This window comes from Abramis brama, assembly GCF_963993115.1.
Source record: "Abramis brama genome assembly, chromosome: 9".
Classification (NCBI taxonomy): domain Eukaryota; kingdom Metazoa; phylum Chordata; class Actinopteri; order Cypriniformes; family Leuciscidae; genus Abramis; species Abramis brama.
Genome location: NC_139971.1, coordinates 27,696,246 through 27,708,834, shown reverse-complemented (window position 1 = coordinate 27,708,834; position 12,589 = coordinate 27,696,246). Strand labels below are relative to the sequence as shown.

At 36.9% G+C, this 12,589-nt stretch overlaps 1 protein-coding gene across 3 annotated transcripts in view; it reads left to right on the top strand.

Moving 5' to 3' along the window:
• Positions 1-12,589, top strand: part of shank3a (SH3 and multiple ankyrin repeat domains 3a) — a 301,560-nt gene that overhangs the window by 186,108 nt on the left and 102,863 nt on the right. For all 3 annotated transcript variants that reach the window (XM_084123575.1, XM_084123574.1, XM_084123573.1), the window contains exons 10-11: positions 2,983-3,049; positions 5,060-5,402. In XM_084123575.1, coding sequence (XP_083979701.1) covers positions 2,983-3,049; positions 5,060-5,402 — 410 coding nt within the window. The remainder of the gene's footprint in view (positions 1-2,982; positions 3,050-5,059; positions 5,403-12,589) is intronic.

The window sequence follows — 12,589 nt, the reverse complement described above, 5'->3', positions numbered from 1 at the left end:
GCGCTAATGTGATGTTTTTTGTAAAATGTTGTAGATTTAAGTAGCAAATGAGAATTGCTAAAATTATTTATTATATTTTGAGAGAAAGGTCTTAATGATTTTCAGTTTTGTTCAAGGTTATTAACAGTTTTTCAATAACAGAAGAATATGTAAAAGTATGGTATTTGGGGTAAAAGGCACAATAATTAACATGATAATAAATAGCTGGCTGACTTTTCCATTTGCTGACATGACATGGATAGATTCAGATGGTAAATATCATATATTAAGTTGAGTTGTCCACATTAGAGATAATCACCATATTTATAATGAAACCATCATATTAAAAAAAAAAAAAAAAAAAAAAAAAATATATATATATATATATATATATATATATATTTTTTTTTTTTTTTAAATATGATGGTTTCATTATAAATATGGTGATTATTTTAAAAAGCAAAAATTCTGAAAGCATTGAATGAGATCCCATACTAATTTAACTAATTTTATTATTTGAATATATATATATATATATATATATATATATATATATATATATATATATATATATATATATATATATATATTCAAATAATAAAATATAATTTAGTATGGGATATCAAATTAGTATGGGATCTCATTCAATGCTTTCAGAATTTTTGCTTTTTAAAATAATTTTGTTCTGTATTTTTTATATATATATGTATATTAACATATTTAATGACAAATATAAATATATTTATTGAACAAAAATGAATTATTTTATTTATCAAAATAAACAGAAACTTTTTAATTGTATAGTGTCAATGGGTAATAGTTTGTATCAATACTGTGTGCCTTTTGCCCCATGCTGATGAGCCTTTTACATGTATAGGATTTTTAAACAAAATTTTAACTTTTAGGGCCTTTAGCCCTGTTGTACCCTATATATGATTTGCTGGAATAGTGTATTAACCCTTTTGGCATTTGTTGGGTCAGTGTGAAGCAGCATGTTAACATCACACATAAAACGCTTCACGTGTGCCATTTTGAGCCAAGTACAATCATTTCCTCATTTGAACAACATTCTATTAGTGTTTGTCTCGCATCTTCCATGATGCTCGCTGCTTGAACTCTCAGTACAATTGATGTTGACACAGATTTTCTGCTCAGATCAAAGTTAATTTGTTAGTAAATGGGGAGGGGGAACCCGACTTGGTGCGGCTGCATAAACCAACACGGAAACCATTAGACAGCTGCTTTGATTCAGCTTTTAGTGAGGAAAAGTTAATTAGCCCTCATATTTATAAACGAGAGAGAGAGAGAGAGAGAGACTTGTAGACCATCCATGTCTCATATTAGACAGAATCAGTTTTTGATCTGTTTCTACACTACAAAAAATGCTTTCATACTCAGTATTTTTGTCTTGTTTCCAGTCCAAATAACTAAAAATTCTTAAATCGAGATGGATTTACTAAAGTAGTAAAATGATATAAGATATTATGGCAAAATTGTGAGTTTTTTCTTAAAACAAGCTAACTGTTCTGCCAATAGGGTAAGAAAAATAATCTTACTTATTAAAAATTAATAATTAAAAATTAAAACAAGATTATTATTATTACCCTATTGGCAGATAATTTTGCTTGGTTTAAGCAAAAACTCATTTCATTCTGATTCTGTAATATACTATGGTACTTTGTAGGGCTGTGCATTGACACAAATATATATATATCTTGATTTAAGATATATGAGGTATATCTCTCAAACTAATGCTGTAAAGGAACCTTGTCAGTTGGTACATTACTATAATATTAAAGGTTAAAATGAACAACCAAGTACAAATTCATGCTATATAAATTTAAAGTTTTTTATCAACTCTGTAATGTTTTAATTTCTACTCCAAATCGTTGTTGAAATATACACTTTGAAACTGTGGCAGTGATAAAAAAACAAACTTGATTTCACAGCAGATTTATTCAAACATACAATAAATGTGATAGCCTATCTAACAGGTTAAATTAGAATAATATAATGAATATGACAACTCTAGAGTTGTTGTTTTTTTATAGCTGACTAATGAGCAGTGGACTTTAATTGGCTTTCCTGAGGTAAATTCAACATTAGGTGACATTGTTTACAAGCTGCTTTAATGACATCTTTCTGTGGTTGAAACACGGTTGACATGGAACAATATACATTTTGGTATTTTACAACACAGGCTAATGTTCTTTAATGTTTATTTAGTGCTATAACTAGCAGTACCGAGGAATAGATGATAAGTTCATGTGCGCTTCGTGCTGATGCTTGAACTGAGGTGGTTACAGTGATCTGTCACGCCACATTAAAACGCTTCAAATTTGTATTTATTGTTTGAATTTCGTGATAAAACCGACATCATTTGAAAACTGAGACTGTTTCACATCAAACGTAACAAATCACAAAGCCAGCGATTGTTAGACGGAAGGTGTGCTACAAATTATGTTTAGCACAGAAAAAGCATAGATTAAAAAATCGTTATATGAGGATTTAAGATTTGATATTGGTTTATCAAAATTAAGATAGATCGATTTATATGAATTGATATTGTCAGCCCAGCCCTAGTACTATGTACATTTTTGCATAGCTTTTATCTCTTCACATTACAAATCATTGCAGCTTTATAATTAATATTTGAAGTCCATTTTGTATTTATTTTGGTATGTAGACAGGATAATATACAGCTTGTAAGAATTATTTTGTGATTCTGGAAACTGGCTGTACTTTCCCAGACAGCAACATAGTTCGGCCAATATCCGGCCCACATCTGTACACGTGGATTCCACACGCACCAGATGTGGGCCGGATCTGGGCTGACACTCTGTTGTTGTCTGGGTTATCACTTATGAATTGCTGGCTTAGATTTTTGGGTAACATAATACCCTGTTATGAACTGCAGTCAATGTTATAAAACAGTAACTGGGGCTTTTTGTTTGCCCAGGGAAGTGCGGCAGGGAAATAACCCCTTTTTATTTATTTCTATAGGTGGCTATTATAGCTGGGAACTTTGACCTGGCAGAAATTATAAAGACTCACAAAGCATCAGATGTTGGTAAGTGTCACCATCATTAGCTGCTTTAAATTTGAGCAAGCACAAACGATCCCTCGTGTTAATGAATCCCTACAAACACAACAGCGCGCCACAGCCGGCGAACATGAAAATGAGAGTGGTCCCTTGTGTTTCTGTGTGCGTTTGTGTGTCCGCGGCATTCTTGTGAATTAGAGTCATCACTCTAATCGCCAGCATCGACGGCAAGGCTAGCTCATTCCACACGCTAGATCTGGCGGGGAATAGCAGGCAGCCAGTTGTCGGGCCACTGTAATGGATCGTACCCATTAGTGTGGAGTACCATTGTCATGGCGACGGAGAGGGGTTAATCCCCGAGGCTCAGCAGGTGTTTGGGAGTTTGATTTGAGCCAATGGCGGTGTAGCCGCAGGCTCCGATATCTCATCACAACGGTGTGTGACCTCGATGAAGGATGGGATGTACGCTCTCACACACACCGAAAGAACACACAGAAGCAGCCTTAAAACACACCGTTTATGGGATTTCGTCACTAATGCTGAATGTGTCCATTTTTTCTTTCTCTTATTTCCTTCCCATCAGTTACCAAGAGAGAGAAGTGAGCGAGTGTGTCCTGAGTGGGCTGGGCAGTTGGTCTTTTCACTCTGAATGGATGGGCAGAAGAGTAGAGGATTTAAATAAGCAGACAGCATGGCTACAAAGCGCAGTATTTACACTGCTCAAACAAGCAGCCCAACTAATGTTGCCCGTCTTAAACTTTCCCAGGGTGAAACTATTGACTGAGGAGTGATCTGGATATACAAATAGTAATATGTATGATAATTATTAGTGCTGTCATTATTAATTATTATAAAATGCCATAAAAATGACTAGAATTGAGCTGTACAGGGAAAAATATTTTTAATATTTTTATGTTTTTAAAATAAAACCAGTAAGTTGTATTTAAGCATCCTTTAAAACAAGATAAATTTACTTAAGATACTTAAAACTCTTCTTGTTTTTCCTTAATTTAACTGTAAATATATATTAATGTTAGACAGAATCTCTATCTATCTATCTATCTATCTATCTATCTATCTATCTATCGTTCTATCTATCGTTCTATCTATCTATCTATCGTTCTATCTATCGTTCTGTCTATCGTTCTGTCTGTCCGTCCATCCATATATGCATATATATATATATACTCTATATATATACAGTGTATATATATATATATATATATATATATATATATATATATATATATATATATATATAAATGAAATACATCACCACACGTGTCCACTGTTATCGGATGTATTGAGTTGCGTGTTCTTGCTTCACGCCCTGCTCTGATTGGCAGAGAGCTGTTCATATCTGATCAGGTGACAGGTGGATGTTCTGTACAGTGGTTTGATCAATACTTAATTTACATTACAGATTAGAGAGAATCAGCTATGAGACTGACAGCAAACCATATGTCAGGATGACAGCGCAGTGCACTCTTTTATCCTGCTTGTCTCTCTCTCTCTCTCTCTCTCTCTCTCTCTCTCATTCTATCATTAAACTTGGCTGTCATTGAGCCAAATGAACTCTTTTGACCCTGATATACATGGCACCGTGCATTTTAAATTATATAATAGATTTGAAACAGCAACAGTACAGAGTTTTACCTGCATTTAAGAGAGGTGAGATATTGCCATCTAGTGTTGATGCTCTTTATAAATGGCTTCCCAGGAAAAAAAAACAGCCTCATATCTTGGTTACTGGAAAACAAGACAGTTTGTTGTGTAATATTCAGTTCTTTACCCAAAAAACATCCCAAGCAAACGACCCTTGTTCTAGCGGTCAGGGGAAACTGTGTTTTGGTTATAAATTATAGATGAGGTGCTTTGCAATTTGAGTACATCTTTTGTTTACCTCTTTGAATGCCTGATGAGGTTTCTGTACCCTTCATTTACAAATTATGCTAATTGTACGTCACATTTTGTCGGGTACGGCCCACTCTTGTTCAATGTGCCCTTTTGTTGACACCTGCTTTTCCTGTTTTCCAGTGCCTTTCAGGGAAACGCCTTCCTACACAAATCGCCGGCGCGTGACTGGAGGCGACACTCTGACATCATCACGCTCGTTGCCTCGATCCGCCTCTGACAACAATCTGAACAACGTGGCTGATGCCGGCCCCGCACACTCCCCCGTGCCGTCTCTGAGGAGCCTGCCCCCTTTGGCGCACTCCGGGATAGACGCGGCGGCCGACGGCAGCCTGCAGAGCACAGGCAGCTCACTCTCCTCGCACTCCCGCTCGCCCTCCCTCCAGCGCGTCAGCGAGGAGCCCGGCACGCACACAGTACGCCGACACACGCCCCTCACGCACTCCCACAGCCGCGGACGCCTCAGGTAAGCATCGCACATCCACAGGTCCTGATTTGCACCTACGGACCCCCGCCCAAAGTTCTGCAGATTTCTCATTCGTAGAAATCGCACATCAATTGGGTGTTCGTTAATTAAATATTTTGGTCAATTTTATTATACACTCCAGTATCAATAGCATCAATAAAAATGCTGGGTTAAAAACAACCCAATTTGGGTCATTTTGACAACCCAAACATATTGGCCTGTTTTTTTTGTTTTTTTTACTCAACTATTGTTTAAAAATGTTTGTTTTACTGCTTAAGTTAAAATTAACTTAATAAAAGGCAGACTATGTAACTTTTTTTCCAAAATTAATCAAATTTATATGAGTCGATTCTCACCATCAATTGTTCTTCCAAAACATGTTTTTGTCTTACCCCAAGTCACTATGGTAAGCCTGTTATAAGTAAGGGATAATGTGCATCCAGCCGGTTGTTATCGCAGAATAAACCCTGACAGGGTGATCAGGTCTTTATTGAAGCTTGTTTCCACCACAGAATAAAACATTTTAAAAGATAATTGCGACATTTAGTCTCAGAATTCGGACATTGACGAGTTATAAAGTCAAACTGCTTGATATAAAGTCGCAGTTCTGACTTCTTTTCTCAGAATTGTGAGATATAAACTCGCAATTGCAAATCCAATTCTGAGGACTTTATAACACGCAATTATGACTTTATTTCTCGCAATTGCGAGTTTTATATCTCTCAATTCTGACTTTATAACATGCAATTGCGAGTTCATATCTAACAATTCTGAGAAAAAAGGTCAGAATTGCGAGATAAAAAGTCACAGTTACCCTTTTTATTGTTTTATTCTGTGGCGGAAACAAGCTTCCATAGGTCTTGCATCAGCCTAAAGGGGTTTATTCTGTAATAACAACCGGCTGGATGTACTGCCGCTTATTACACGGCTACTTGCCTCAGTAAATAATTAGACACAAAATATTGACACGAAATATTGAGCTTCCTCGAAGTCTTCTCATAAATGTCTGTCTAGTTTGAACTTGCCGCTTGCTAGCAACTGCTTTCTTCGTGGCACATACATTGCGATATGTAAGATTTCATGGTTTATCATGGTTCATGGTAAAGCATTATCTATTGTGAAGGGTTGTTTAATTACTAGTACGGCATGTCTATTAATGGGTATAGCTACAGTAACTTCTTCATCTAGTCATCTTGAGATCCTTTCCATCTAAGTGGGTTATATCTCTTAAGCTTAGTAGTGAGAGATTTTATGAGCAGTAGGATAATCATATTCATCCGCACAGTCACAGAGCCGAAGCACAACCGAAACAACGTTCTTCTGCAAAATGCATGCAGTTGTTGTTTTTTTAACCACTAGAGGGCCAAAAGTTACATAGTGTATACCTTTAAAATCACTTTTACAATTGTCAACCCAAATTGGGTTCCATCAGCTTCCATATCCAGCAGTCACAACCCAGCATTTGTTTTGGAAAAATAACCCAGCATTTTTTGAGTGTAGTATTATCAATTTACTCAATTTTTTTTCCATCCCCCCAAAAAAGTGCAGAAAAGTCTGCAGATTCTGCCTGGGCTTGGAATTATTAATTCCTCCATTAACAGCACTGCCAAATGATCAATGATTTAATTATAACTCTCAACATATCGGTCACACATCAGCCCCCGTAAGAGGGGTCAAACAATGACAAAGTGTGCATTGATAATTCTGTTTCTAATAGCTTCACTCACAAAAGTACTGTGACGATCACATGGTTCATTGATGCACTTACAAATCGTTCCACGGTATTTTGGACATGTAAAAAAGCTCCATGGTATTTTGTAAATATTTCAAAGTACCATATTACTTAAAATCTGTCAAATCACTTCAAAGTACATTTCTGTAGAAATGGTAACAAATGGTAATCCAATGGTACTGAAATTCATGTTGAATGGCATTTACATGGTACTGCATGGTATTAGCATGGTACATGGTAAGAATACATTGGTATCATGGTACTTGAACATGTTTCAGGGTAGTGTATCTTGTTCTTGGAAGTACCATGGTATACTTCAAAGTACCTTAGTATTACCATTAGTGTACCATGGAACCAGTCATTTTTTGTGAGGGTAATTCCGTGCTGCTGTTATATACAGTTATATTCACATACTGTGGTACATAAATGGTACTGTAAGGTACTTCAAGGAATGCCATGGTATTACGATTAAATCAGTTGTTTTCTTTGTAGATTTTATGGTGTTTTTTGAAAGAGGTTATGTATGTAGTTTTGATACTGTTGTTGTTAAAATGCATACCAAGTGTTCTGAGTTATCATATACACTTTTATTCATGGCCACTGAGACCTGTATTGAATGAAGTCACTCAGATTTCTCTGATCGTTCGCCTCCATCTAAAACACTAACACTGTTGTAATCTATCACATCCACGCTTGATCGACATTTGCTCCTTTTAAATCGTGCTATTCAAATGTTTAATATATATTCAGATTAGACTCTCTTCTCCTGCAGAGCTGCAGGACATTACTGGAATTGACTGTGTTTTGGGACTCCAACAGGCCTTATTGAATTTCCCAGAAATATTGCTTTAAATCTCATATTGTGTATTTATTGCAGGAAGATGACTGACAGGTTTTTAGAGACCGTGAGACATAGCACTTTATAATTGTGTCGCTTCCAAATGGATGAAGAAAACGTTAAACTTACACAGATTAATTTGAAATTCAAGCTCCTAGTGTTGCGTCTAATATAAATAAGAAGTACTTTGAATTATTCCAAGGGGTAGTGGGTAGTGGGTGGTTGTGTTGTAGCGCTAATCAGCACAAATCTGACACTGGAGAGACAGCAAAGCTTGTTTATCACCTTTTAGAGCAGGTGTAATGTTTCTACTGTCTGAAACACTCATCTGAAATGTGCTAAATCACAGCTATTATGCCACACAAAACAGTGTGACGTGCACGAGAGACCAGACTCGCAATTGATTCCGATAAACTTTGACGTTAGCATTTTGCTAACCTAACATGATACTCTTTATATGGAAATGGTACTGAAATAAACCAAACAATATATTGACTTATAAAGCCACTTTTTGTCTATTCAAATCTTTTGTCTGCAACAATAATCTGAAGTTTTTGAATTATCTAGAGACATTTCTCAGGAAATATATTAATAATAATATATTATTATTATTATTATTATTAATTAAATGGGATTAATGCAGTTAATCAGCAAATCATGCAGTAAATTTAAATAGATGACGAATTGTATAAAAATATAAATACACTACCATTCAAAAGTTTAGGGTATGTCAAATTTTTTGAGAGAGAGAGAACTCTCTTATGTTTATGAAGGCTGAATTTAAAACGATAGTTCACCCAAAACTGAAAATTCTGTCATCATTTACTCACCCTCAAGTTGTTCCACACCTGTATGAATTTCTGTCTTCTGCTGAACACAATAGAAGATATTTTAAGGAATATGGGTAACCAAACAGTTCATAGGCTATAAAAATACTATGGAAGTCAATAGGGCCCATCAACTGTTTTTTTTTTTTTTGTTTTTTGGATTCTTTTAAGAATATAAAAGTTAAATTATGAATGACTTTACCTTCACTTTGAATTAATTTATATATGTCCTTGCTGGGAGAAAAAAGAAGATCTTACTAACCTCAAACTTTTGAACAGTAGTGTTTTATATTTATAGATCCTCTCAACTCTCCATCTGGTACGGATTATAAACCTCAATGCATTCTGGGATTTGCCTGTCCACAAAGGATAAATACCTTTCTCTTTGCATTTTGGCAAAACCCTGAAGAATGCTGTTTTAAAAATGTCTTAAAATGCTGTCTAGATTGGGAGATTACTAGGTTTTGGAATAGTATTTAACCATGTTTCAAACTTGTTTGTTATTGCACAGGATACATATTGCCGTTTTGTAGGTTAGAAAAGTGATGGCCTCTTTCTGAAGTTATTCTTTTGTGCTATATAACTTCCTTCAGAATACTGTTTGGCTTTGCGTGCTAATTTGGACCACAGGACTCTAATTTTACCGGCAGGTGTGGTGTACTTCTGCTAATGAACAACACTTTAGGGCTCACTCTCTTTCTTTGTGTGGTCCTGAGGGGCGTTTGCTGTGTTCTGTCCTAGTTGTCCATCTGTCAGTATTTCCTGACATCCTGGCCTGCTAATATTCAGAACCACCGGCACCAGTTTGTGTGGTTTGTGTGTTTGTTTAATACACAAAATGTGATGATACATACAGGAATTAAGCCAAAGCGTCTGTCCTTGGTGTCCGGTCTTCTATAAAAGTCTCTCTGGTCATTGCCCTTTGTCTAGCTGTGTCCACCTGTCTCTCCCTGAGGTGACCGTGGTAACCAGGAGAGTGTGTAATTAGTGCTGTAGTGGTGCGCTCAGTACTGGCCGCCCACTTCCGATTCAAGTTCAGATTCTAGGCCATGACACGTTGTTCTAAACATTGTCAAAGTGGATTTAGAGATCACAGGTCTCTGGGTGCACAGATGGCAACAACACAAAGGAAACAAAGGTTTACATTGTATGATATTGGTTTACATTGTATGATATTGAGTTAACTTGAATCCGCAATGAATCCGTAAGTTATAAAAAGAAAAAAGATCTGATGAAGCTTCAGATAGAGGTGATGGTGTCACTGAATAAATCCCAAACAGTTTGTCTGTGCTTGTCAAATATATAAACCATCAAGTTGTTAAGTTTTTTTTTTAGATGAGATAGTATAATGATGAATTGGATATAATCGTATATTTACAGGTATATTAAATATGTACAATGAGAAATTATAAGAAATTTTGTGTGGCAGTGTCTCATGTTCTTTAAATATCACTGGGAAAAATATATTTTTTCTTGTTTTAAGCATAAACTAACTTTTCAGAAAGTAATACTTTAGATTTTAGTTCATTCTGCTTCTAAAGTAAATTTATTGTGATTTTAAGAATGTTTAAATTTTTGTACTGGGAAAAAAGGCAAAAACGTGTAGCATAATTTTTTTTCAATATATTATAGTGCATGCAGCTTTGCAGCCAAGCGAGCTGAAACCAAACACTACATCAATGGTCGTTTTTAAAATTGCTAGCCATTGACTCCTGTATTCAGTCACACAGAATGCTAATTTATGGGATTCATTCCCAAATTTAAATGCTGTTGTCAATCCCAAAACTTTGCCCTTTAACCAAGTTATATAATATACAATACATCACCTTGATGAAGTCTGTCATAGTGTTCAGAAATAATGGACAGTCTGGGAGATTGTTCTTTATGATGTTTTGCACATAACTCAATTTTGCTTAGCTGTTTAAATTGGAATATTGGGACCTGACAACAACCATGTTGTTCTCGGTTGCTGGTTAACCTAAGTAACGAAAAGATAACTCATTAAAAGGCTGAATATCTGTTGCAGTGTTCCTAATGAATAATGCACAGTGAAAACTAAGTGTAAGTTTACTTTTCTGTGAAAATATGATTATAATATCGTTTAAGAGGGCTGGTTTGACTGTAAGCTGCCGAAAGCTCATCACTCATCATTAACTTGTCTCTTTTACCACCAGCAAAGAGGCTAAAACTTAGACCTTACCTAATTTCTGCTGTTTCATTACTTTCCCGATTTATGAGCTCCGTTTAGAGAGGAAAAAGAGAGATGGAAGGAGAATTGAGTGATTTATTGATGGCAAAAGGGAATCCATTTTGTTTGTGCAAGGCAGGTAAATGAGGTGTCACTCTGAAAGAGCACTCTCTCAGTCTGGAGCTTTCCGTGATGAATTCCACCCTCAGGACATCCAGACCTGCCACTCCCTTGACACTCACCCATAGACGGAAGAGCTGGGATTGGGGGAGTGAGTCTGCTGATTTCCTATTGGCTGCTGGGAGATTTAAGAGGTGGCGCTGAGTTCAATATCATCTTCAGCGTTCCTTTGTTTGATTTTCCCGCCACTCCTTTGTTACCATGGTCACGTCATTATGAGTTTGTTTGTTTCAGCTGTGTATCATTGTGTCAGTACTTAAGTTCCTCCTTTTCTTCTGTTTGTGGTCCGGTCACTTTTACATTTAGTGTGTGTTGCTCTACCTGTTTTGGATTCTTATTATTAAAACTTTGTGTTGGATCTCTCTTCTTCATCTTCGTCTGTTTGCCTGCAACCACCCGTGACAGATGACCGAACCACTAAGTGTAGGCCTATATGCAGCGGTTCACTGCTGTGGCTCAAGAGAACCATGACTCTTTTTCTTACACCAAACAGTTTTGTCATCTTGCTATGACCTCCCCCTTTGAGGACGAGACCCGGAAGTCGTTGTTCTGGATAGGGGCCAACTACCACCACCCTATAGAGCTCCCAGACACCACCGGACTTGACTGGAGAGCGTCCTGCCCCGATCCAGAGCACAGCCAGACCCAAAGCTGGATTTACCACCTTTGACCACGGATAATTCGCGTGAGCCCCCCGGAGACGTAGAGGGGCCACCCGCCGAGACGAGTGAGCCAGGGCCCAAGAACAAGAGGACAGTGCTTACCATTGCCCCCCGAAGAGGTACCCCAGAGTGAGTCTGACCCAGGGGTGTGAGCCCGCGATACCAGCAGCAGAGGGAATGGAAACAGAGGACTGGCTGATAGACTTCAGTGAGGAGGTATCGACTCCCACCCAGTACCTGATTCATCATCGCTGTCTAAAGACAGCACAGAGAGCTTTATAAACTGCAATTTTTCTGTTAAGCCTTCATCATCGCTGCTTCCAGTCAACATTAAGGACTACATGGACTGTGATTTATTCATTTCATCGACCTGCATGGACTGTGTCATTTTCACTGTGATACTTTCAAGTTTCATATTACCACCATCACCGCAAAGTTCAGCCAGTCCTCCAGCCCCGACGTCGCTGTGACGTCGAGCCGCAGGTCGTGCAACTCCACCGGGTTCCCTCATCCCACCACTTGGTCAGTCGTCACTCTAATTCCACCACGGACTTACGGGCCGTATTTTTTCTATTATATTTATATTCTATAAATATCTTTTTCTATCTAGACTTCTTTCTTTTGATTTTGGTTTGAAATAATGTAATTGCTTGACAGTTTTCATGTGATTCACCCAGGTCCTATTCTGATAGAACAATTGTCTTTCTCACTGCAAAATATTCTAAAGGAATAAAAAGGAAAAATAAAGGGAAAGAATGGA